The sequence below is a fragment of the Fonsecaea nubica genome (assembly GCF_001646965.1).
Source record: "Fonsecaea nubica strain CBS 269.64 chromosome Unknown Scaff3, whole genome shotgun sequence".
NCBI classification, from domain to species: Eukaryota; Fungi; Ascomycota; class Eurotiomycetes; order Chaetothyriales; family Herpotrichiellaceae; genus Fonsecaea; species Fonsecaea nubica.
The window spans coordinates 309,795-334,186 of record NW_019173676.1 but is presented as its reverse complement, the minus strand read 5'-3'; the positions used below and the strand labels follow the sequence as shown (position 1 = coordinate 334,186).

The 24,392-nt window shown below is 51.8% G+C and overlaps 8 protein-coding genes across 8 annotated transcripts; 5 read left to right on the top strand and 3 right to left on the bottom strand.

The window, feature by feature from the left end:
- Window positions 1–177: 177 nt before the first annotated feature.
- On the bottom strand, window positions 178–1,203 carry AYO20_00794 (hypothetical protein; the record flags this gene model as incomplete). Its single annotated transcript, XM_022639103.1, has 1 exon — window positions 178–1,203. One exon carries the CDS (start codon window positions 1,201–1,203, stop codon window positions 178–180), a length of 1,026 nt encoding a protein of 341 aa, XP_022504894.1.
- A 1,208-nt stretch (window positions 1,204–2,411) lies between these two features.
- AYO20_00793 (hypothetical protein) lies at window positions 2,412–4,160 on the top strand (the record flags this gene model as incomplete). The annotated part of the gene is made up of 2 exons (XM_022639102.1): window positions 2,412–2,477; window positions 2,529–4,160. 2 exons carry the CDS (start codon window positions 2,412–2,414, stop codon window positions 4,158–4,160), a joined length of 1,698 nt encoding a protein of 565 aa, XP_022504893.1.
- Window positions 4,161–4,889: 729 nt separating this feature from the next.
- On the top strand, window positions 4,890–7,404 carry AYO20_00792 (hypothetical protein; the record flags this gene model as incomplete). Its single annotated transcript, XM_022639101.1, has 2 exons — window positions 4,890–5,693; window positions 5,743–7,404. The coding sequence occupies 2 exons, from the start codon at window positions 4,890–4,892 to the stop codon at window positions 7,402–7,404; spliced, it is 2,466 nt and encodes an 821-aa protein (XP_022504892.1).
- Window positions 7,405–8,253: 849 nt separating this feature from the next.
- AYO20_00791 (hypothetical protein) lies at window positions 8,254–9,487 on the bottom strand (the record flags this gene model as incomplete). Its single annotated transcript, XM_022639100.1, has 3 exons — window positions 8,254–9,029; window positions 9,082–9,215; window positions 9,384–9,487. The coding sequence occupies 3 exons, from the start codon at window positions 9,485–9,487 to the stop codon at window positions 8,254–8,256; spliced, it is 1,014 nt and encodes a 337-aa protein (XP_022504891.1).
- Window positions 9,488–9,805: 318 nt separating this feature from the next.
- Window positions 9,806–11,358, bottom strand: AYO20_00790 (hypothetical protein; the record flags this gene model as incomplete). The annotated part of the gene is made up of 2 exons (XM_022639099.1): window positions 9,806–10,227; window positions 10,344–11,358. 2 exons carry the CDS (start codon window positions 11,356–11,358, stop codon window positions 9,806–9,808), a joined length of 1,437 nt encoding a protein of 478 aa, XP_022504890.1.
- A 764-nt stretch (window positions 11,359–12,122) lies between these two features.
- Window positions 12,123–14,005, top strand: AYO20_00789 (hypothetical protein; the record flags this gene model as incomplete). Its single annotated transcript, XM_022639098.1, has 2 exons — window positions 12,123–12,431; window positions 12,494–14,005. The coding sequence occupies 2 exons, from the start codon at window positions 12,123–12,125 to the stop codon at window positions 14,003–14,005; spliced, it is 1,821 nt and encodes a 606-aa protein (XP_022504889.1).
- A 531-nt stretch (window positions 14,006–14,536) lies between these two features.
- Window positions 14,537–16,378, top strand: AYO20_00788 (hypothetical protein; the record flags this gene model as incomplete). The annotated part of the gene is made up of 1 exon (XM_022639097.1): window positions 14,537–16,378. One exon carries the CDS (start codon window positions 14,537–14,539, stop codon window positions 16,376–16,378), a length of 1,842 nt encoding a protein of 613 aa, XP_022504888.1.
- Window positions 16,379–17,420: 1,042 nt separating this feature from the next.
- AYO20_00787 (hypothetical protein) lies at window positions 17,421–23,421 on the top strand (the record flags this gene model as incomplete). The annotated part of the gene is made up of 2 exons (XM_022639096.1): window positions 17,421–23,342; window positions 23,404–23,421. The coding sequence occupies 2 exons, from the start codon at window positions 17,421–17,423 to the stop codon at window positions 23,419–23,421; spliced, it is 5,940 nt and encodes a 1,979-aa protein (XP_022504887.1).
- Between the last annotated feature and the right edge of the window lie 971 nt (window positions 23,422–24,392).

Sequence of the window (24,392 nt, the reverse complement as noted above, 5' to 3'; positions counted from 1 at the left end):
GCATTGAGGTTGAAGAGGCGCGGTCTTGGGTGTCCCATAGCCACTAATAAGTAGCAGCGCCAAAAGAGAAAGCAGGACCGACGAAAGTCGTAGTATGCGTTATGACCTTTGTCTGGGGAGAGGAATCTACTCTGAGGCCCAGCAATACCATACGTAGGCAGGTGCAGTAGCAACCCTTTAACGACCTTTGATCCTTGCCACTTTGGCTTCGGCTTCCTGGCGCTCTGCAACTTGCTGCAGGAAGTCCATTCTTGTCAGATAGCCGTCTTTGGCCTTTGCATGTGTTTTCAGCTCCTCCTGTAGGCCCTCCGTATCAACATGTTCAGCCCAATCCATCTTACTTTTCTCGACGACATTAAGCTTGGGACCTTTGAGATGGACTTCTTGCGCCGTGCTGGATGTCCAAGAGCCTTTGAAGGCGTCTGGATTGTTGACATTAGGGTCAAAGCGGGAGATTTTGCGCAACGGTCGATTCACGACTTTGCCATCAGTTGTGGGGTTTGCAGCCTTTGAGGATTCTTGCTGAGACAGCCACAGTCGGGCTTCTGCCGACGACTTGAGAACCTTCTTCTCCTCAACATGCACCTCACCTGCGAATCTGTATATCCGCTTAATCGTTATGGTCTCTTCACCGTCGACGATAGGCACATTTTCTTTGTCAGTATCCTTACTCACGAACCCGGCATCTGGTGGCTTTCCATCTTGTTTTGTTGGTGTCATCTGGTCAACAACGCTACCTTCCGCGCGAGGAGGAAGAAGTGGACCTGGTCGGTTCATCTCCTCCCATATTTTGTTCACATCGATGGTGCTCCCCTTGCTTGATGCGAGTTTGTTCCTTCTTCTTTCTTCCTTTTCCTTGGTTCGCATACCACGGGTACGCGCTCGCCATCCTTCTGCTTCATCTCCGCTCTGCTCCAGGACACCATCTTGATCTCTCTTGCCTTTCCTTCGACTCTTCTTATGTTCGTGTACAGTGGCTTCATCTCCCGAATCGAGCTCTGTGATCAGCACTTGTTGGCCTTGCTGCGGGTCGATTTTCTGCCGTTTTCGGGGTCGTTGGAGTGCGTCGCTGGCATCTCGGCCTTCATCGTCAGATGAAGAGGTAGGATCTTCAGGACCGGAGCCATCGACTTCAAAGTCACTATCAGCCTCTTCGTCGTAGTCGTCCTCCGGAATCAAGGCATGATCTTGTGGATCTGTCATGGCACAAGCGAGTGCGTTTTGAAGGGGATGAAGACTGGTGTCAACGCCTGACCGCGGGGCGCCAAACCCGGGCTGTTAGTTTGCGTGTGCGAGGTACAGAAACCTGGGTAGCAGGGTAGGCACCTTCCCAGTACTTGTCGTTACAGCAGACTAGTACGGCAGTGGAAGGACGATGGAACATACAGACGATGACCTGTATAGTTGGACCAATTAATCAGTTGTTTGAATGCAGGTTCTCGCCAATAAGCGAGCCCAGCTTTCTTGGCGGCCCGTGCGTAACACACGTTGGTTCTCGACGAAGCGAGCCAGCTCCATTACAAACTCCTTGGAGACACCAGCGACAGATCTAATATGTCAAACTCAAAGACCCAGACCGTCGACGCCTATTCTGACGAAATGTAGGCGTGAATCTTGAATGCTTCATTCCCCACTTCAACAATGTGAGCTGGTAGACTCTAGTGGCTTGACTGAAACTCTTGATCTGTTGAAGGCGACTCTGCAATCATGTTCAAAATGCACAATCCCTTCTGGGTTATTGTGATTCGTCAGGCCCCTCTGATTAAGGGAGTGTTCGCCCACTGTCGTCTGGGTTCTTTTCTCATGTGTTATTGGTCTCTGGAAGGAAGACGAATCACTTCTGGGTGTGAAGAGGTGAATGCCTGACCTGACATTGTTACCGTGCTTGACCACCTATCGCAGGTTGATGATCCCACCTCACTCACTTGCTTCATCACACAACTACATCTGGCTTGCATACAATACAAGAGTTCGCAAACGCTCCGAGGTCAGTTCATTGCATCCTCCACAGCTCGCGGAAGGGCTATGCATTTGGTAACGTTACAACCACTCTCGGCCGTAAGCTTACCAGCAAGGCTGTCATAACTGCAGCTTCGCGCATCATACCAGTTTTGGTCACTCGAAGATTTTGAGGGTTGTCGCCAGCAAGCCTTGCTGGTACCAACATCCTTGCGGCCTTAACACGTCGGAACGGAGAGACTCAATCCGCTACACCAAGGCGGCGGTATAGGATCGAGATCTATAAAGCGAAAGACACAGAAACCATCCCACCAGACCTATGCCAGGTATGTGCCATGATTGCCGGCAAGAATATCGGCTCATGTAACCAGGCTTTCTTGAGGGCTAGCCCACTGTGTCATTCAGAGACGGTCAGTCAAGTTCTTATTGCGCTTAGACTTCCAAGGACGAAAATGGGAACCCACGAGGCAAAGACGGCGACCATTTCGCACTATCGTGACTGGCCAAACGCCATGGGGGTGAGCACATTTATCTGAATCATGGTCAATTCTAATTTGTCCCGCCTGCAGTTCGATGCAAACTATGAAGAGAAGACCGCTGTTGAGCTGAGGGTGCAAGGTATCATACCGGCCTACGCCACTGGCACTCTGTTTCGTACAGGTCTGGGGCCACGGACGATCAGCACATCGAAGGACACTGAGTTCAAAACCAACCACTGGTTCGACAACTTCTCGCAGATTCATCGTTTCCAGATACACGCGCCCCAGGTGGATTCGCAAGTGCGAATCACTTACAATTCTCGCTTGGTCAGCGATGGCCTGATTGAAAAGATTAAACAGACCGGAAAGCTAGATGGCTTCACATTTGCCGCAAAGTACGATCCCTGCAAATCCTTATTTCAGAAAGTCCAGGCTGTATTTCAGCCATCGGCGCCTCCCCCGAAGCCGAACGAAGTCAACGCTGCAGTAACCATGTCAGTCAATCTCCCTGGCTTTACAAGAGATGGCCATCGAGCAAAGGGTCCGCAAGAACCCAGCCGCGGTATGACTCTGTGCAATAAAACCGATGCCAACATTTTGCAATTCCTTGAACCGGAGACTCTCGAGCCCCTGGGCATTGCTCACCAGAGCGTTCTTCATCCTGACCTCAAGGGCGCTGGGAGTGGTGCACATGCGAAGTCAGACCCTGCCACAGGAGATGTCTTCAACTATAATCTCGACTTTGGTCGAACTGGGACGTATCGCGTATGGCGCACTTCCGCATCCACGGGGAAGACTTCCATTTTGGCAACGTTTCACTACGCTCCGGCATATCTTCATTCGCTCTTTCTGAGCAAGGACTACGTGATATTGTGTGTCTGGAACTCGTTCTACAGAGCGGGTGGCGCATCTATTCTATGGAATCGAAATCTTCTGGATGCCATGGTGTGGGATGGCAAGCGGCCGACCACCTGGTTTGTGGTTGATAAGCGGCCGCCAGAAGAGGGCGGAGAAGGTGTCATTGCCAAATATGTTACCGATGCATTTTACTCCTTCCACACGATCAATGCATATGAAGAGCCATCGCGATCCCAGCAAGGCGCTGTTGACATCGTGTGCGACCTGGCCGCATATGAAAATATGGATGTTATTAACCACTTCTATCTCGACAACCTCATGAGCGATCAACCTCAGGCTCATGCCTACACGGATTCATTGAGCTCCAGTTCGCGACCAAGCTATCGACGATATCGCCTACCGGTCATCCCATCGACACCAAACCCCGGGTATTTAAAGGCCCATCTGGAGTACGAGAGCACGAAGGTCAACGCATTCGAGCTGCCCACCATTAACCCCAGAATGGTGACAAAGAAGCATCGTTACATGTACGGAATAAGTGACACCGGGAAATCTACCTTCGTCGACGGTCTTATCAAGTATGACGCCGAAACACATGCGACAACGAGGTGGAGTGTACATGGTCAAAGCCCCGGGGAGCCGATATTCGTGCCAGACCCCCAATCTGGGGATGAAGACGGCGGAGTGCTATTGTCGGTGGTTCTCGATGGGACCGCGGGAAAGAGTTATCTCCTTGTGCTCGATGCGAAGACGATGACAGAGGTCGGGCGTGCCCATGTCGATGGTGTGATTGGATTTGGATTCCATGGCCTGCATGTTAGTTCCCGAGAGCCTATTGGCAAGTTCAATGGATTGCATTTGTAGACGGTGATATTTGGTCCAGGGTAAGTTATGTATACCTTGTACATAACCGGAATGCACACATGGCGATAGACATGGAGTCCCGAGTCCTCCGTGCCTTCCCTACCAAATACCAAGTAACTACTCATACTACTTTATTTTCTTGGTGACGTTTGCAGTTGCGGATGTATTTCCCGAACGGCAGTTTCCGGCCTCACTAGCCGCCACCCCCAAAAACCCAGTAGCGCCTATAGACCTCGGATGATGCAAGGCCTTTGTCCTCGTGGGCTACGTATGTGCCTACTCGTTCCTACCTAGCCACTAGGATACCTGACCTGCTACTCTGGGGCTGGTGGGCGTTGATCACACCTTACGAGATAGTGACAGCTCTTGGTGGTTGGCACCGGGCATGACGTTGATGTGGCTGGACAGAAAAAGCTTTGACGTACCAGGTACCTCGTACTCGTCTAAGAGCTGCACTGCTGTCAGGCACACACATACACACATCAGTTCACCAGGTTCTATTCACTGCAAAACACACCACCCTCCATCTTAAAACTGTCATTAGGTTTGCGAGTCACTTGTCGCGCACCTTGTTCCTTTTCATTATGCCTCTTGTCTAGCTCATGACCACTCCTTAGTTGTCCCTTGTTCCCTCACCTCTGCGCTCTTCGCTCTCCGCTCTCCCTCTCGTCGCAAGTTGACTTGGAGCATCTCCTCACGCGACCACAATTTTGTTGTCGCTCACCCACTATGTCGGTTTCAGACATTATTGACTGGCTAAGCCTGAGCAAGACTTCGCCGCAAGTCAAGGTCACTACCCTCCCGATCAGCTTCTACAAATTCCCTCCGTCACCAGAGCCTACGACCGTACCTCCTCCAGCAAACGACCCGACCCTTGCGCACCCGTTCACGATCCCCACGGACCTGTACAATGTCCTCCTGTCACCACAGGTGCCCATCACAGTCGCGCTGGTGTATATGTCGTTAGTGTCTTTCCTAAATTCAGTCAATGCGAATCGCAAGTACAAGCCATGGGCATTCAGTAGGACATACATCTTCAAATTCCTTGTCATTGTCCACAACATTTTCCTGGCTGTATACTCAGCATGGACTTGCGTGGGGATGGTCAATGCCTTACGTCTATCTCTGCCGGAATGGAACGAAGAGTGGAAAGTCGCTGGAACTGTGGACGCACTTTGCAAAATGCACGGACCGAGGGGAGCTGGAAGTGCCGCGACATACAATGCAACCACCAGCGCATGGCACTTGGCGAACCGCGCATTGCACCTGGCTGCTGATGGACTTGGTCCCGAGACCACGGATGTGGGCCGCATCTGGAATGAAGGGCTGGCGTTCTATGGCTGGCTGTTCTACCTTTCCAAGTTCTACGAAGTCGTGGACACACTGATTATCCTGGCAAAGGGCAAGAGGAGCAGTCTCTTGCAAACCTATCACCATGCTGGAGCAATGCTATGCATGTGGGCTGGTATTAGGTACATGTCTCCACCAATATGGATGTTTGTGCTGGTCAATTCCGGCATTCACTCAGTCATGGTAATTCTGCCTGTCGACCTAATTTGACCATCTGCTGACAAGAGTACAGTATACTTTCTACCTTTGCTCGGTTGTGGGAATCAAGGTTCCCAAATGGTTCAAACAGACCCTGACAACCCTACAAATCACCCAGTTTGTCGTTGGCGCAACATATGCATTCCTCCACCTCTTTGTCGCATACCAGATACCGGTCAGCGTTCCCTACATCTATCATGTGGGAGAAGCTGTTTCGAAGGTCGTGTCAGAAGCTCCAACAGAGATCGCTTCAACTGTGTCCGCGGCAATATCAACAGGCTCCGCCGGTATGGGGGCTTGGCTTAAGAAAGCACTCTTGCGAGGGGCAGGTTATGAAGGTCTTGCGGAGAATGTGTTGAACGAAGAAGGCAAACCATTTGGAGTCGATGCTGTCCACATTGTTGAAGATGTCATCAAGCGAGAAGAAACAAGGTACAGGGATGAGCTCCAATGGGTCCATTGCCTCGACACGAGTGGTCAAGTTTTTGCAATCCTGCTGAATTGCATGTATCTCTTGCCTTTGACATGGTTGTTCTTGCAGTTCTTTATCACGTCTTACCTCAAGCAAGTCGAGAGAAGGCGAAGTCGATCAGCCAGTGAAACTGCAATAGTTGCGCGAAAGAGCTTTCAAGATGCGTCGAAGGGTGTGGCGCGAAGGCTGAGCGAAGCTTTTGAAGACATGCATCGCATCACCGACGATATCGGAGACGATACTGTCCTTGTGGATGGCGATGAGATCAGGAGAGAATTAAAGGAAGCTGCAGAGCAGGCCAAGAGCACAATCACGGAACAATCGGCGAAGGTCAAGCAGACCGCCAGCGCCAATTCAGAAAAGGTGCAACAGGAGTTTCAGCGTGATATGGAAGTGGTCAGGAAGAACTTACACGATACTGCCGAAAAGGTCAAGAGTGCCGTTGCGAAGGCAGAAGACGAGGACACGAAGGAGAAGGTTTCAGCAAAGGCGCAAGCTGTGATAGACTCTACCGCTGAAACTGTTGAGAAGACTATGGAGGGTGTCAAATCTGCGGTCCAAAATGGTAAAGAGCAGGCTCAACCCGTGGTCAACTATGCCACAGAAAAGGTGGGGGATCTGAAAGAACAGGCCGGAGCTGCTGTTGATTATGCTGCTGAAAAAGCGGGCCAATTGAAAGAACGCTTAGTTGACGCAAAGTCCCAGTCCCAAGAAGGTGTCAACGAAGACACAGAGACAGGGCAAACGATAGATGACAAAGAGAGAGACAACTCGGAAGTGGGTTCAGGAACCGCCGAAAGCCAGGTTGAATCTGTCAAACAGAAAATCGAGGATGTCTCCGAGTCAGCAAAAGACACTGCAACAGAAGAGGCGCAATCAGAGTCGAAGTCCCCAAACGGAAATGGCACCGTCGCCGAAGAGGAGACTGGTCCCAGCACGGATCAGAACCAGACACGGTCCGAAGAGACGACGGGAACAGAGACGGGTGAGGGCGAAGAAGCCAAGGCAGAGAAGAAGGAAGAGGACAGAATCATAGATGAGAGTCAGGCCGTAAGAGACGAAAACGTCGACAGTGGCGGTGATAGCAAGGATGAAGGCGAGGGAGCGCCCAACAGAGAAGGACAGAGCTGGGCAGAAGTGGTTAAGAAGGGGCCCACTGGGGAGGAGGAAGAAGCCACGAAGGAAGCTGAACCAGACAAAGACAAAGAAGGCTGGGGAATTTGAGTCGATCGATCATCGAACTTGATACAACTCTGCATTGACCCTGCGAAGATGGTTTCAACACTCGACCGACGAAGACGGACATGTCGAATGGAAAGGGCATCGAGCGGCCTCTGTTTGAAGGCAAATACAATCAGGTCACTCACTCACCCAGACAACGCCAGAGTCTTCGAAACTATGCCGCCGACTCCATCCAGTCAACCGGCCTTCTGTCAAATCTACCAGACCAACCCGGCAAACGCGGACGTGCTACAGCGATTTTCGTCGAAGACTGGTTGGCATACAGACAGACAGCCAGGGCAAGGACAAGGACAAGGGCACGGACAGCTCCTGTGAGTGAATAAAACAAACACAGGACGGATCTACGGAGCCCAACCCGCCTGGGTAATTTAATTTAATGAAATGAAATAATTAATTCACCTCGGGCCAGTTCCCACGCATGGAGGCGAGCGTTCTTCCGACCAGATTAGATAGGCTAGGTCAGGGAGGTTTACGTATCTTAGATACCCGGGTTGACGGATTGATACATGTGAAGCGATCCCTACAACGTGCCGTCGCGACCGTTCGAGGAATCCGGGCACAGTTTAAAGCAGATGTGTACCTCGTAGAGCAGCAGGGAAGATGAAAACAAAAACACACGATCGGATAACCATGTGTCCCTGCCGAATGTGAGAACTAGAACATCTTTCCGCATGTCTGTTTGTATTTGCATTTGCATATGTACGTGGCACTCAAGAGTCCTCTGTGCCTCTGGCGTGCTCTCCCCTCGAGTATTAACGTGTGCACTTGCCAGCGACGTGTCTCCAGATAAGGGCCAACCCGATCTGACATCTCAGCCTCGTATTTCAACAATCATATCCCGCGGTTGAACTCCACCAGGCCTCCTTCACCGCCCCGGTCCCAGAATTCTTCCTCCAAGCTCCTCGCGCTGACAGCCTGTCGTTGCGGGAACGCCGCCAACGCCAAGGGCAGGGCAAAGATACTAGTGGTCAGGATCAAGCCTAGGTTCACGGGGAGAACCATCCTGGGCCGCGACTTTAGCCATTGTGTTTGCTGGAGTCGGACCAAGATGAGGGGAGGAATGACCATGATTGGAGTCGCATTGAGGACGCGAGAGATTGCTGTTTCGCCCACGGCGAGAATGGCAGCTTTGCGAGATTTGCCCAATGATGCGACTTCTTTGCCTGTCTTCTCGCGTTCGGCTTTTTCTTGCTCGGATTGCACAGGGAAAATGTCGATCCCGCGGCGGATTTCTTCGGAGCGCATGAGAAAGACGTTCAACACGCCTGCGCTCGCGACAGCTGCAAAGGGCACTAGACGACCGAGGACAAGTCTGGTGTTTGGGGAGAGGCGTTTCAACCGTGGAACAAGAGAGTTTAACCCAACAGCGACAGAGCATGAGGCAGAGACTGCCAGCACGTAGGATTTTACCAAAGTGGATGTACTAAGCGGTGATGATTTGTTTGCGTTGGATGAGTTGATGGCGACATTGAGCGACTGATTTATGACTTGCCAAGCGATAGTACCGGTGTTACTCAGGTTGGGTGTGAGCATACCAGCGGTGACGACCAGATTCGAGATCACGAAACAGGACATGCGGAAAGGGAGGAAAACTGGTTCTCCGGTATCTTTTCAGCGTTAGACACTCTCCCCGTCTATGGGCATGAGATATAGTCGAACCTGGATGTAGTGTTGAATCCACAATCTTTTTAGCCTGCCATATCTCCGGCGTCATGACCTTCGCCTCCCCAGTCTTGTAGGATGTAACCAGTCGCTTTGCCTGTTCAAGGCCCGAGGACGAAACGAATAGTGTTCTGTGAAACAAGTAAACGGTCAGGACCAATAGTTCAGTAAAGGACGGCGGTGTATATGCTGCGGTCTGTTGCGCTGTACCTTCAGCACCATTTGACGGCACAACCGACCGCCAGCCCCGGAAATTTCAAAGTCGACACTTCAAAGTGTGACGCCTGCTCTGTCCTCACCTCGGATCTGCTATCTGTGCCGACTGCATGACACGGCCCCAGTATGTTGAGAGGTCATATTGAGATGCTGGAAGATCTCTATTGCCCGGAAGTGAGGCGGACATCGTGGCGCCAGCGCCCCAACCCAGCCGGGAGGAGGTATGAGAGGGTTCGAGGTAAGTCAGAGGACCTGAATAAGTGGTTTTATGGGCTGCCAAAGGGGATGAAAAGAGCGTCGAATAGTGTGTTTTCGATTGATTCTATTTCGCACTGCGATTTCGGAGGGGCTGGAGCACAACTCCAATGCTATTGAGGAAAGTGCGCCGATGTTTCAGCCTTGCGCACCCGAGCTTTGGCGACTGGACGATGGACTAACCACTAACTCACTAGCCATATCAACATTTCAAATATGTGCCTCCATATTATTGTTCGGAATTTGATCCCTACACCTCTCTATTCCCACTTAGCTCGGCAGTGCGGGAAGCGATGACCCCTTTCGCTCTCATATCCATCCGGAACGGCGTATATCTATGCGAGTCCCTGAAAGGCCCAACCGGGTTGGCCAGCTTCTTGACGAAGTTTCCTTCGCGAACCTCGCCCTCAATGCCACCGAATGCCCCATCTGTACACCACCCCAACATCCTCCGGGCACGGTCAGACAAGTTGGCCTCGACTTCGGGTCTGATGGACAGGAAGTTGTTCTCTTGTTGCCGGATATAGGACCGCATGAAGAACATGAGAATCACTGGCCTCTCTCCACTTGTCATTCTGTTGGGACCCGTGGCGTGCCAGAGTCGACTTTCGAAGACAAGTGCTGTACCTGCTGGCCCTTCTGCTGCCACTGTCCCGTCGATATTAAAAGGATCTAGAGCGCAAACAACGTCAGCACCACCCTTAGAAAGTATAACCCCATAACAATCAGGGTAGCCTTCGTCGTTGTCTTTAGGATATAATACTAAGGCCTGCAAAAGATTGACTCACCATCTGGAGCAACGGCACCAAGGTGACTGCCGGGAAATACACGCGTTCCACCATTCTCTGCCGTGACATCCGTCAGAAACCACATGATGTTGATGCCAAAGTACACGTTCCGAACAGGCGGTTGAATGCCGACCTGATCCGTATGCAACATCATCGGTGTATTCCCAGGGCGTGCAATGTTTGCGCTGTAGCTGTGGACCAGAAAGTGTTCACCCAAGTTTTCTGGTATAACCTCGTCAATCAAAGGATGTTCTAGCAGATCGAGGAATTCTTGTCCTTTGTTGATCAATGTCCAGATCCTTTGGTTGGGCGCGTTTGGGCCTCCATCCTTCGCTGCAACACCAGCTTCTACCTCACCGCGTCCCTGTTGACGAATGGCTTCTGCCAAAAGCTGGACTTGGTCCTGGGTCAAAGCATTCTTCACCAAGCCATAGCCAAATTCTTTCAGATCTCGCCTGACCTGGTCAATGTCTTCCGTTGGAGTCGGTAACCTGGCCCCAGGGCTGGGCGATACAGGATGTACTGGATCCACAGGGCACAAGGCGTCAGCGAATTTGACTGCAACTTTGATGTCTCCCTTGGGCAATGTCGACTCGTCGAAGAAACCGTCCTTAAATAGAGCATATCGCGGCTCCAGCTGGCCCTGAGCAAAAGCAATGATATAGCGAGGTTTTATTTTCACCCGGCAGTCGGGTTCTCCGTCAAATGTCTGCAGTATGCGAGGCTCCTCCCGTGTGTCAATGTAAATCGGGCCGCTATCCAGTCCGATATCCAATCCGAGAACAGCCTTGACTCTGGTCATCTTGGACAAGCCATTCTTAATCACTTCCAATGCTTCCACGCGGTCATCCTTCTTCTTCGAATGAGGCCTCCAGTTACTGAACATGCCATATCTCAGGCCTGGCGTGGGAACACTGGCCGTTCCGTTGGCGATGCCGTTCGAGGCTACAGTACTAGAGCCATTTGTCACGCCATTTGGGTGGCTGACCGATTCCGCTGGACGCGAGACATTCATCTTCACCTAGTTCTCTGTTGCTTGATGGTGGAAATGGTTGCTGGTCTCCATATCCTCGAAAACCACCCTCCATATTGTCTTGCTATATCTAGGATCAGTTGCAACCCCAAACGGCACGCAGGAGCCCCTGAGTAATGTTTTGCGCAGTCATCGAGACAGAACCAACAAGAGACTTCGCATCTGCGGATTGAGACACGGTCTACCGATCCACCCCGCAGACGTCAATGGTCTTGGTTGAATCAAATTCTTCTGACTCGACCCAACCTACGCCTCTAGATTTTGCCCGCCTCGCCCCACAGGCTCTCAACCTGGAGTACCCCACAAGCCTTGGTCAGAATATTACAGGTAAGAAGAAAGCTACCCTCGGTTATACCGACCTCCTCGTTGATCAAGCTGACCTTTCTGGGTATCCGCGGTTCTCTGGCACCCACGAGACTGCAGCAACTTGACCAATTTCCCCAGTCTTTGTGTGGCTCCGAGAAGACAAGGAACCGAAGACCTCTGGAGAAGCTCGTCCGATCTACACCAGTCGCGGGGTCAGGCAAATCTGGGGTTGGCCTTTCCATCTTTTCCAAGGAATGCTCGTTCGGAACGCCCCTTGTACTTCTCTTCCTGTGGGAACACTCTAGAAACCCCTGCGACTAGTCGTACAGCTAACGTCAATAACTCCCCTTCATCCTAGCACTACTTCCTCACTTCGCACTTACTCAGACTTCCATATGTCATCACCAGCTTGACTGAAAATTGACGGTCAACCCAACGGCATGAAGGACGACACTGACGCAACCAAGGGCGGTCGCCACGGCCGTTCTGCCCGTATGAGCAATGAGGACAGGAAACTTCGGAATCGCCTGTCACAGAAGGCCTTCCGCGCCCGGCAAGCTATGCGGATCAAGGAGTTGGAGGACAGATTGGAATCTAGGCCATCGTCCGAGACCGCAAGAATCGCCGAGCTCGAAGAGCGGAACGCATTCCTCGCTAACAGGCTCTTTGAGTGCCATAAAAAACTCGAAAGCCTCCAGGTCACCATCAGGGCCCTGTCAGAGGCTACTGCGGAGGCGCTTGACATGGTAGTAAGTCTTGATGACCTGCCTACTATTTGGATCTCAACCAGAACTGATCCATTCTGCAAAAGATCCCCAAGGACAAGAAGAAGGAGTCCCGCGCCAACGAAGGTGGAGAAGATGAAGCTCCTCGTCCAACCACGGCGCCTTCGTCGACCTCAGATGCATCCTCACCAAGCCTGAGAGAAGCCACTGTGCGCGCGCCGATGACAGATTCAATCGATACAGGAGGCATTATGATCCCTGATCTGACTTTTGACGCCACTTGTCAACAACCAGACACCTCGGCGAATGCGACAAGCTGGCCAGATTTGGAGACAGGCTTCGACGAAATCCCCGACGACTTCAAGGATGCTCTGCAAGCAGCAATAAGCCACGATCCTGATGTATTCGCCTCACTGGACTTCGTTGACTTTCCAAATCCCATTAACGACGTGACGATGATAGAGACGAACAATCCAACCATGTGGGATACCATGATGGCCGACCCAATCCTCCAGCAAAGACTATCTTTCACTTTCCCACAGATGGGACCAGATACATATTCTGCTGCGGAGAAACACGGTCCGATCCTGGTACGAGGTCCTCATGGGCAGCTACATCGGACCAACTCCGCGTGGTCGGACCATATTGCTACTCTTGAATACTTCTTGCGGCAGAAGTGGAGATCGTTAAGTCTTCGAAGGGAAGTACAAAATGTTTCATCCGAGGAGTACGTGCGAGATTGGTCCTTTGATCCAGGGAGCTTCACTAACCAGGCTTATAGTCTTCCGAGCTTGGTTTGCTTCATGCTGTCCTCATTCATATGTCTGTCGTGGCCGACCATGGCCGCCTGGCACTCATACACCCGAGCGCATAGCGCGGTTGCCAGCCTTATGGCGTGGCGCCTCAACCCAACGCCAGAGATGTACGCGGTCATTGACTCTTCTCTTCGTCCGACCAAACTTCAGATGACAGCGCATCACCCATCAATAATCGACTGGATCCCTTTTCCCTCGGTACGTGACAAGCTAATCATATACCATTCGGCCAATCCCCATCTGGATGAGCTGATATGTGATATCGGCAATTCATACGTCATGGAAGCCGACCTTTCGAAACTTATCGCATTCATACCTCCCACTCGAGGCTATGTCGGGGTCTGGGATCTAGTCCGGTCAATTGCGCCTGAAGCCACGTCAAGTTCGGATACAGCAAATTTCCTCCAGCCGAGTTTTGAGAATTCCCCAGAGACCATCGACGAGTTTGACGAGGAAGAAGAGGCGAATAGTGGTGCGACTTCTTTGCCCGCGCCCGATGCAAGTGTGCTCTTTGGATCGAAAGCACTCGCCCTAAAAGCATTCAAGCTGATAGGGATGCATAAAGGCGTTGGCAACTTCCTACTGGATCCGCAATTCTTCCAGAGGCATCCAGAACTCTACGACCCCACGGCAAACCTGTGTGCCCGAGGCGTTCCTCTACGCCCAGGAAATCGGGGGTTCATGTTAGCCCCTCAACCGTTGGATTCTGGCGTGCTGAGCCGGTACAAGGAACTGTCTTCGTGGTCACTTACTTTGTCCTCCACTATGATCACCGCGAGATAAGATGTTGGTTCTATCACCGCATATTGCCTTTGCTGTTCAGGTTCTTCCTAGCAAGTTAGATCCACATTTCAGCAAATCCAGAATGATCATTAAGGCCAAATTGCTAGCTGTTTGCGAATGGCGACAAGTTCGACGCTGCATTTGACAGCATCTTGACTCTGATATTCTCGAGCTTAGCAACCGCGAATATGCAGTTTTCGGTTTCAGTGGTAAAACAATTATGATAACAACGACATATACTCTTTGTGTCTGGAGACCTAAGTATAGGCATCGTTCCTGAGATACTCTTCTTCGACATTGTGTTATTGGAGTCGGTACGATGTATATAGTAAGGACGGAGTAGAGCGTCAGAAACAGGGCCATGCGGAGAACCGTGCCAAGGCTTCGGATTAATATTTTGCCGAACCTACAATCCACCGATGATTTAATCACACGAGTCTTTACCACGATGGTGTGCACTGCGGGCAAGTGTCTAAACGACCTGGTCCAAAGTAGAATTGTGACCATAAAAGTCAAAGACACTCTTTCGTCATGGCACCGCGAGAAGAATTATCAGGCGATGAGTCTGATGACTCTCAACTTGAATGGGAAATGGAACAAGGCATTCCCCAAGTCGAAGACCCGTTCATCCAAAAGTACATGGCGGGGCGTCAGGCTCTGATCGAACAGGAGAAGAAGCAACGCCATGATCGGGCTTTCAAACAAAACATGTCTCCCATGGCCAAACAGGCAGCCAAGATCATGGCCTCCATTCGCCGCCGAGAGTTGCAGACTGTCTGGACCTCCGAGTTTGAGGATAGTCTCGCTGATAAGAACGGTGGCAACCTGTACCCAGGTATGATGTTCACCCTGGCTCGTGATCGCATGGAGACGACCGACTTGTGGAAAATTGTCGAGAAGATGCCAAAGGGAGCACTGCTGCATGCTCATCTGGACGCCATGATCGACATTGACTGGCTGGTTGACCAGGCTCTGGCAGAGAAGGGATTCTGCATGGTTGCACCCGAAGGCCTGAGTGACAAGGGCAAACGAACTTCGGGTTTACTACAATTCAGGTACTATCCCGACGAAGTTGTCAAGAAGCAGAAGAGTACGGGTAGTATTTGGACTGCGGCATACACACCCAACACCCCTGTAACGATCAGAGAAGCACAGAGGACATTCCCGGACGATGACCAAACCTTTAAGAAATGGCTAATTAGCAGGTGCACCATTACCAACGAGGAGTCCTTGTGCCACCACCATGGTTTGGATGCCATCTGGAAAAAGTTTCAGAGTACATTCATGGTCATTACCTGGATGTTTACATACGAACCCATCTTCCGCCGCGCCATTCAGCGCCTTCTCGGCCAGTTGGCAAATGATGGCATTATCTACGTTGATCTCAGAATCGCTTTCAAGTTTGAATTCCGAAAGCAAGGACAGACCACGGGTCAAATTGGCAAATTCGACGATTTCTTCACCGTTCTGGGCGAGGAGATTGAGAAGTTCAAACGATCGCCTGCCGGAAAGACGTTCAAAGGAGCACGTTTGATATGGACCGTCATCCGTAAATCGGACAACCGAACAGTGGCCGATTCCATGAGGGAGTGCATACGCATGAAGAAGAAGTTTCCTCACATGATTTGCGGCTTTGATTTCGTGGCTCAAGAAGACCAGGGAAGGACACTGAAGGATCTCACGCCGCTGATATTCTGGTTCAAGAAGAAGTGCGCCGAGGCCGGGGTGGATTTGCCTTTCTTCTTTCACGCAGGCGAATGCCTTGGTGACGGTGACAGTACGGACAATAACCTATTCGATGCACTTCTGTTGGGGACCAGACGCATTGGACATGGGTATTCGTTATACAAGCATCCCCTGCTGATTGACATGGTCAAGGAGAAGAAGATTCTGATCGAGAGCTGCCCAATCTCGAATGAAATCTTGCGACTCTCGAGCTCCATCCTTTCGCACTCTCTCCCGGCACTGCTTTCACGAGGGGTGGCTGTGTCATTGAACAACGACGACCCTGCAATCTTGGGCCACGGAAAGAACGGCTTGAGTCATGACTTCTGGCAGGCCTACATGGCATTTGAGAATCTCGGGTTGGAAGGCCTAGCAACCATGGCCGAGAACTCCCTCAAATGGTGCGCCATTGAAGACCAAAAACCGGGCGAGTGGACCAAAGACATCACCGAGGGTTATTTGGGTAAAGGCGTCAAGGCAAAGTTACTGCGAGAATGGAGGAGCGAGTTTGAGAAGTGGTGTCAGTGGATTTTGATGGAATATCCGCTAGAGGCCGAGGAAGAGGATGGAGAGGATGAAGACGAAGATGAGTCCGAGGAAGATGAGGAGGACGAGGAAGATGAGGACGACGAAGACGACGAAGAGTAGATTGACTGCGGCCGGCATGCTGGCGGCGGTGGTGGTGGTGGTGCTGCTGTGGTCGTCAGAGGCAACACGTTAACCGTGCCGTATCTCAGACACAGACAGATGGTCCAGATGGTCTTCAACGACAACAATGACAGGGTTCTTTAGCGGGATTTGCTCACTTTGACAGACAGATATGAACACAATGTTGTCTCTGCTTTCTCTGGTTCTTTGATCTGGCTGCTTGTTTCATGCACACTTTGGCCGGTGGTGAGGCTGAGCAATAAGGCGCATCAGGCTGCGACGCTCGGGGCTCTTAAATATGGCCGGGCCGACCCCCTGCATGGTTTGTTGTCGGCGGTGTTGGGAGTGGTTCATCGCCCGTTCGTTCTCCTCTGCACATTGTCATGGGGTGTTTGAGCACTCAAAGGCTGCCTCGTGTGACCACAGAAGAGTAGTGGACGCCGCCCCCCACTGCGCCCACTGAGGGCCCAGATCCACTAGCTCACCGTGCCCAACGGGAGCTGCTTAAGCATTTGGGGGCACCAAGATTGCCCCTCGTTGGCTGTTAGCTGCATCATCCCGCTGGCACTTATCATGGGGTGGAGCAGCAAACCCTGGGTGGCTTGTCGGTAGGGGAGTGCGTCGAGATCTGCCTGTTTTCTCCGACTCCCATACACCTCGTTCCAAAGCGTGTCTGCGTTTGACCGAGCAGACGACACGTTTCCTCCACGGCCTCTATGGAGGACTGCTGATATGGTTTTCTGCACCTAGACGACGCAAAAGACGTCTATTTCCGTCTGATTGGAGCAGACAGACGCGGGTCCCACGCCGAGAGAAAGCGTCTGCCCGTCGCTCCTCAACTTCACCTTCTTTGTGCTGATCTCTGATCAATCCTCGTCCCTCATGTTGACGTCCATGTCCTTGTCAAACACCTGGACTTCATTCCTCCGTGGCCCGACGTTCGTACCATTTCTCGTCCTTCCTAACCGAACCACGATGACTACGTTGCCCGCATAGCCATCCGTACCCAAAGAGCCGGGAAGGGCTCATCGGACCCTCGACCATGTCGTACTTTCTTCCTTCTTACTTTCAGAAGCGACTGCTTCGATACGCCCTTCTCCGTCTTGACTTCATCGACTCGGACGAATTCGACCTCGACAATTTGGGGCTGAAATGGGGCCAGCGGACCGTCGTCGAATTGAAGAATGTCGGAATCAAAGTCAAGAGAATCATCGACATCCTCCAACTGCCTACATCGTTCACCCTGACCCATGCCTCCGCCAAGCTATTGCGTCTCACCCTCCCAGCGGACCTTCATATCAGTGGTATCGAAATTGAAGTGGAAGGGGTGGAGATAATCGTGGCGGTTCGACCAGACAATACCACAGCTGTCACAGCGGCAGGGAAATCTCGTTCAAAAGCCGGATTTGCTCCCAGCAGGACAGACCGTACAAACCTACCTAGGTCAAATTCGCCACCCGTCCATGACCCTGGTGGCAGATATGGAGAAGCAGGAGGGCCACTGGAGTTGTCCCAAGTGCTGCCCACGTCAGAGGATCTAGCGGCGTCATTCCTCGAGGCCGAATCGCCCGGAGAAAGAGATGAACTACAAGCTGCACTCGAGTCACAGTCTCAGATGCACATGCAAGAGTCGGTGATATCTTCGGCTTCCAGCGAAGATGTTGGGCTCGGCATGCCTGGAGGGCTTTCGTTACCTACCTTTGTCGCCAATTTTCTCAAAGGTGTGGCAGACCGGTTGTCCGTCAACATCAAGGACGTTAATGTCGTCTTGGAAACGGACCTCTCGACTGGGAGTACTGGCCCGGCAGAGAATACCAAGTTCATGCTCTCGGTTGGACACATTGCCGTTGACGCCATCGACAAGCCAGAAAACCTAGAGCCTCAGCCAGATACGAGACGATCAATATCCATCGACGAAGTCCAGCTGTTTGTTTTGTCCGAGTCCGAGACATTCTCAGAGTTCTCTGGCCTCAGTTCGCCGAAGCTAGCCAAATTACACCCTCCACTGTCACACCATGCTAGTGCACGCAGTGACAACAGTGATTTCGCTCGATCAAGCACCACTAGCCTCAGTCAGCACTCCGATCTGCCAAAGTTCTCTCCTGCGTCATTGAGTAATTCTGGACTTGGTTTTGGACTCGAAGATGCAGCGCTGTCAGACTCCACCATCTTCGGAAGGCGATCCAGAACGATCCCAGTTCAACCCACTTCAACGGCCGAGACCGAGTCAATCGATAATAGAGCTCATGCCGAAGAAGTCCAACAGTCCGTGGGCCGAGACAGCGACGAACAGTTTGGAATCTCGGACGCCCAGTCAGAAGACCTGGCAGAATCTAGGACATTCACACATGACGAGGCTGAGAGTATGTATATGAGCGCGATGAGTGGACCACTCAATATGCCGGGTGGGCTTGATTGGTCACGGCCTATGCCAGAGCCTCAACCAGACCAGGACAACGACACTGGAGACGTTGAAGACAATGACCAAGAGGAGCCACTTAGTGATATATCCAGGACAACGACTCGTGGACCATCACGTTCTGTCAACGAAACCGAGGCATCGAGTGGGGAAAGCGTCCTGGATAACAGCCTGGCATCATGCTTTCGCACTCGAATTCTACACGTGAACGCTGTAAACCTCAAAATCCCCCAGCCACATCATGATGAACCCCTGTCAGAAGCTGATCGGTCCACCTCTCCACGGCGTGCAAGTCATGCTTCCCAGATACGCCAGATGCAGATGGGTGGCAGAAGTTCCCCAAGCACGTTCCTCAACGAATCCCGACTTCAATCTCTGCGGAGCACGGATCAAAGCCGAACCGCGAAACTCCCAACAGACAAACTGAGCATCGAAATCGGGGAGGTTTCAGTAGACCTTGATATTGTGCTGTGTCGAGTGCTCGTAAGAGCCTCGCAAACCATCAACGATGCAATCCCGACGATGATCCCACAGAAATCGAAAGCATCCACGCCATCCCCTGGAATGGCTATCGTCCCCGACGTCAGTTTGAAGACTATAAACCTCAATTTCTGTGAATCGGTCCCGAGAATGCCACCCAGTAAAGTTGGGGTTCAGGCAATTGAATCAATTCTCTCTAGCCAGGAAGCTCTGCTGAAGGTGTCAATTACTTCCATAAGCTACACGGAAGACTCGTCAACAGAGCGTAATCAGCGACTGTCGATATCTAAAATTGCCATGCACCATGGCGCCAGGGAGGTTTTGACGTTTGTTGACTCTATCAATATTCGCGACTCGATAGCCACCAGCTCGATGCTGAGACCTCACGATGTCGTGGTTAACGTGTCGGGAAACCGATACGAGGTCCAAATTAAACCCGTCTACATTGTCCTCGACTTGTTGGTCATTGACGATGTGCTCAGCAGAAGCGGTGGCTTGAGCTCCTTGTTGGACTTGGGAAACTCATTCATATCAACACACACCGTGAAGGGGGCAACTCCTGCGCCGGCTCCAGAACCTTCGAAACTACGGACTGTTAGGTTCAATGACCCTCAAAGACGACCTAGGGCAGACAGTGATTCCTCTTCGACTTTGCCAAAGGTCGATGTTCGAGTCTCAGGTGCTGTTCTAGACTTGATCGGGTCCGAATCGTCAATGCAGATCAAGTCTTCAGCTATCAAAACAGTTTATCGAGACAACAACGTAAAGGTGGTGATAGATGGCGCCGCGGTCGAAGGCCCACTGCTCGCTGGTTCTCGGGCTCGTGGAGACATCTACGCCAAAATCCGCAATATCGAAGTACATTATTCGAATTCCCCAGACGATGATGACCTTGACCGACTTCTCTCTCTTATCACCCCTTCCAGCGATAGGTACGAGGAAGATGATGATATAATGGTTGATACCTTGTTGAGGCAGCGTCGGAAAGGCGGCGTTCTACGTCTGACCGTCGGAGATCTTCAAGCTGGTGCCACCGGGTTGCGGTGGGTGCCTCTTCTCACAAAGCTCACCGATGAGATATCGAAACTTTCCTCAGTCACCAAGTACCTGCCTGAAGATGATCGACCAGGAATCCTCACCTTCGCACTGTTGAAAAAGCTTGATTTCCGCTTCGATGTTGATGAGAAGTTTGGGGTCGTCCGATTACAGGCCGAGCTTATGGAGGGAGCTCACATCAATGTGCCCTCACTTGCTGCCGCTCAGATTGCAGCCTGGTCAGTGTCGAGAAGTGACGAAGATGTGCTGATTGGCGATGTATTGTCTCAGAGCAAAACTGTCATGGGCCCTCCTATGTTTATGTGTCGATTCATCGCAGACGAGATGGAACCGACTGTTCGAATGAAGCTCTCAAATACTTGTATCGAGTACAAGGTCCCAACACTTCTTGCGCTCACCTCGCTTTTCGAACGCCTCAAGGTCGACTATACACACACCGACAAGCAGAGTTCATCTTCACAACCCTCGAGCCCGTCCCTGTCGAATGCAGGAGATACGGGCAGCCTAGCACGGAAAGTCAGACTGTCCATAGCCTTCCGAGATTCGGCGATCGCACTTAATCCTGACAAGGGCTTAGCCAAAGGTCTTTTCGTGTTGACAGATGCTGTAATACGCCATGAGAATCAGAAGAGGGGCTCGACAGACAATTTGGACATCAAGAAAGCCTCTCTCCTCATCATTAATGATGCCTCGACCGTTGGGCTGGAATCGGGAAATGTCGACCACAAGCTGTATTTCGAAGAAAACGACCAGGTCCAACAACTTACGAAGGCAGGATTCGTTCCTGTAGGGTCGATATCCGCTGCATCTGCCAACATCAAAGTGGTTGAAGACAAACTAACTTCAGAGACGCGGTTGGATGTAGAGTTCCGGAACAATCTCCTGTTCATCGAGACTTGCGCAGACTCCACCCAGACTATGATACAGATTCTGAGCGGCCTTGCGCCACCGTCACCACCTTCGAAGGTTGCTCAATATCGGACTGAGGTTGTCCCAATACAGGATATGTTGGCGTCATTTACTGGTAATGCTTTTGTCTCAGAGCCTGGACCGCTGCTCGGCCTCCAAGCTTCGAGCAGTGTATCCGCTATAGGCACCTCTTCGAAGCCCGAGGTTGGATACGACGAGGACGAAGACGAAAACGAGTTCATGACTGGCATGTATGGGGACGGCGATGATGCTGACGACGAGCTGACCGCGAGCCATGTGGAGTCAGATCTGGGTCGCTCTGTCATGTCCGAAAGTGTGCACATCGCCCCAGTTGATGCTACCGGTTCTGACATCGGCGATGCGGGCGAGAGCGTGATGATGCACAGTCTCCTGGATTTTAGAGCAGATCATTTTATTCCGAAGTCTTCAGTTGGCGGCACGGCTCATCGCTGGAATTCGGTCCACAACACCTATGGTCTAGCAAGCGACGCGATAATCGAGCGGTCACCATTGAAGCTTCGCGTCAGGGATGTCCACGTCATTTGGAACCTGTTTGATGGATACGACTGGCAAGCCACGAGGGATACCATATCGCATGCGGTAAAGGAGATTGAGAACAAAGCTATGGCGAGACGCCCGCGCAGCAGCAGCCGAACACCTGGTGTGGAAGACGATGACGAGTCTGTGATCGGGGACTTCTTGTTCAATTCGATCTACATTGGCATCCCGGCGAACAAAGATCCCCGAGATTTGGCGAACGCCATCAACCACGACATCGACGACTTGGTCAGCGAGACAGGGAGCTACGCCACCGGAACAACGGTCACAGCAACTACATCTCGACGCACGTCAGGCACGGTCCCTAGGCAAAAGAAGCTCCGACTCAACCGCAGCAAGCATCACAAGATGACCTTTGAACTGGAAGGTGTCTCGGCCGATTTCCTTGCATTTCCTCCAGGAAGCGGCGAGGTTCAAAGTTCGATCGACGTCCGCATCAGAAAGATCGAGGTGTTTGACCATGTGCCTACGTCGACTTGGAAGAAGTTCGCAACCTACATGCAAGATGCTGGTGAGCGTGAGCACGGTGCCAGCATGGTTCACATCGAAGTTCTCAACGTGAAACCGGTAGCAGAACTATCGGCCTCGGAAATAGTGCTCAAAGTCAGCGTTCTTCCACTGAGATTGCATGTCGATCAGGATGCGTTGGATTTCTTGACCCGATTCTTCGAGTTCCGGGATGACAGTGCACCGGCGTCGAGTGGTTCCTCCAGCCCACCGTTCTTGCAGCGTGTGGAAGTGAACGCCGTGCAGCTCAAACTTGACTACAAGCCGAAGAAGGTAGATTATGCAGGGCTTCGATCAGGACGGACCACCGAGTTCATGAATTTCTTCGTCCTCGACCGTGCAGACATGGTCCTGCGGAGGGTTATCCTGTACGGGGTGTCCGGATTCGATCGACTAGGTATCATGTTGAACAACATCTGGACCCCAGACGTCAGACGAAACCAACTGCCTGGAGTTCTGGCCGGTCTGGCGCCCGTCCGACCTCTCGTGGACGTTACCAGTGGGGTGAGAGACCTCATCGCAGTCCCCATTCGTGAGTATCGGAAGGACGGAAGACTTGTTCGAAGCATCCAGAAAGGAGCATTGGCGTTTGCAAAGACGACAGCGACAGAGTTGGTCAATCTCGGAGCGAAGATGGCGATTGGCACACAGCAGATTCTTCAGAATACAGAAGATCTGCTTGTGACTCGCGAACTACAGGGAGAAACGGACGAGGACGATGAGATGCGAAAGCAAATCTCTCTGTATGCCGACCAGCCGATCGGCATCAAGCAGGGATTGCGGACGGCATATGCCAGCCTGGAACGGGATCTATTGATCGCGCGAGACGCTATCGTGGCAGTTCCTGGAGAGGTTATGGCCAGTTCCTCAGCCAAAGGCGCGGCAAGGGCGATACTCAAACAGAGCCCGACCATCATCCTGCGGCCGGCGATTGGAGCCACGAAAGCCGTTGGGCAGACATTGATGGGCGCAGGCAATATGCTAGACAAGCAGAATTTGAGGAGGATCGATGAGGTGAGTTGTACACATCCAGTCCTAGTTTCGTTTGTGGGCCAATACTAACGAAGAGTCACAGAAATACAAGCGGCATTGAAAGTTGGGTTTGCTGCCCGTTTTCTCCTCGGAGTTTTGTTTGCAAACCACTCGGTTCCGCGGTGCCATACATACGAAGCGGGGCGTTGGGTAACAAACGGATTGACTGGCTGTGCGCGACTTGCAGCATTGATCATGGCGTTGGATGTTTGCATACAAAGTAGGCAAAGCGTGGAACGAGGATTTTGCTTTTCTGTGCTGAGTGTTTTTCTTGCATGGTGGTCCGCGAATGACCAAACCAAACCGAACCGAACCGAACCAAACCGGTGAATGAAACGGCGCCACGACTTGAAACGAGAAGAAACATGCCCACCCACCTGAACATGGCGTGGGCAAAACTATATGAACATAAATTGGAACGAATGAACAGAATGTGTAAATGTCCCCAAATGGTACTCGGTACAGAACCCTTGCATGGCGTTGGTGGCTTTTGGATATCGCGGTGGGTTGGATTGGGAGGGGTATTTCAGATAGGCGGAGCGAAAGACGGACGACTCTTGGAGTATCTAGTTCCAACAGAGCTGTAATCTGCACATCAGGTGGTGCTGTGCTGTGTTGTCTGTAGGTATCTTTTCTACCCTGCGTATGCGTGTTTGTGTTCTCAGGTGGGTATTGTAGACATGTTGGTTCGGAGGCAATGCCCCGGGAGGAGCAGCATGCAGAAACGGTCGGACCACTGTCTGCTACAGCAAGCATGCTCTTCTGACAACGTTCCCCTGCTCAGGCCTCATGATGGTCGAATGATGAGGAAGTTTGAGAACAGAGTCTGCCTTGCTTCAAGCGAAGACCAAAAGTATGGAGCTCGGATAGAGCAGAGTTTCATCAAACCCCGAACCGCCACTCCACAGTCCTGCTCCTCCATACAATGGGGGATCTTCAAAAGAAAAAAAAGGGGGGGGGACACAATACCTAGCCTAGCTCGAAACGGGGACGTGCGGTCTATATACTCCCCACCCACCTCTTGTGTACGAC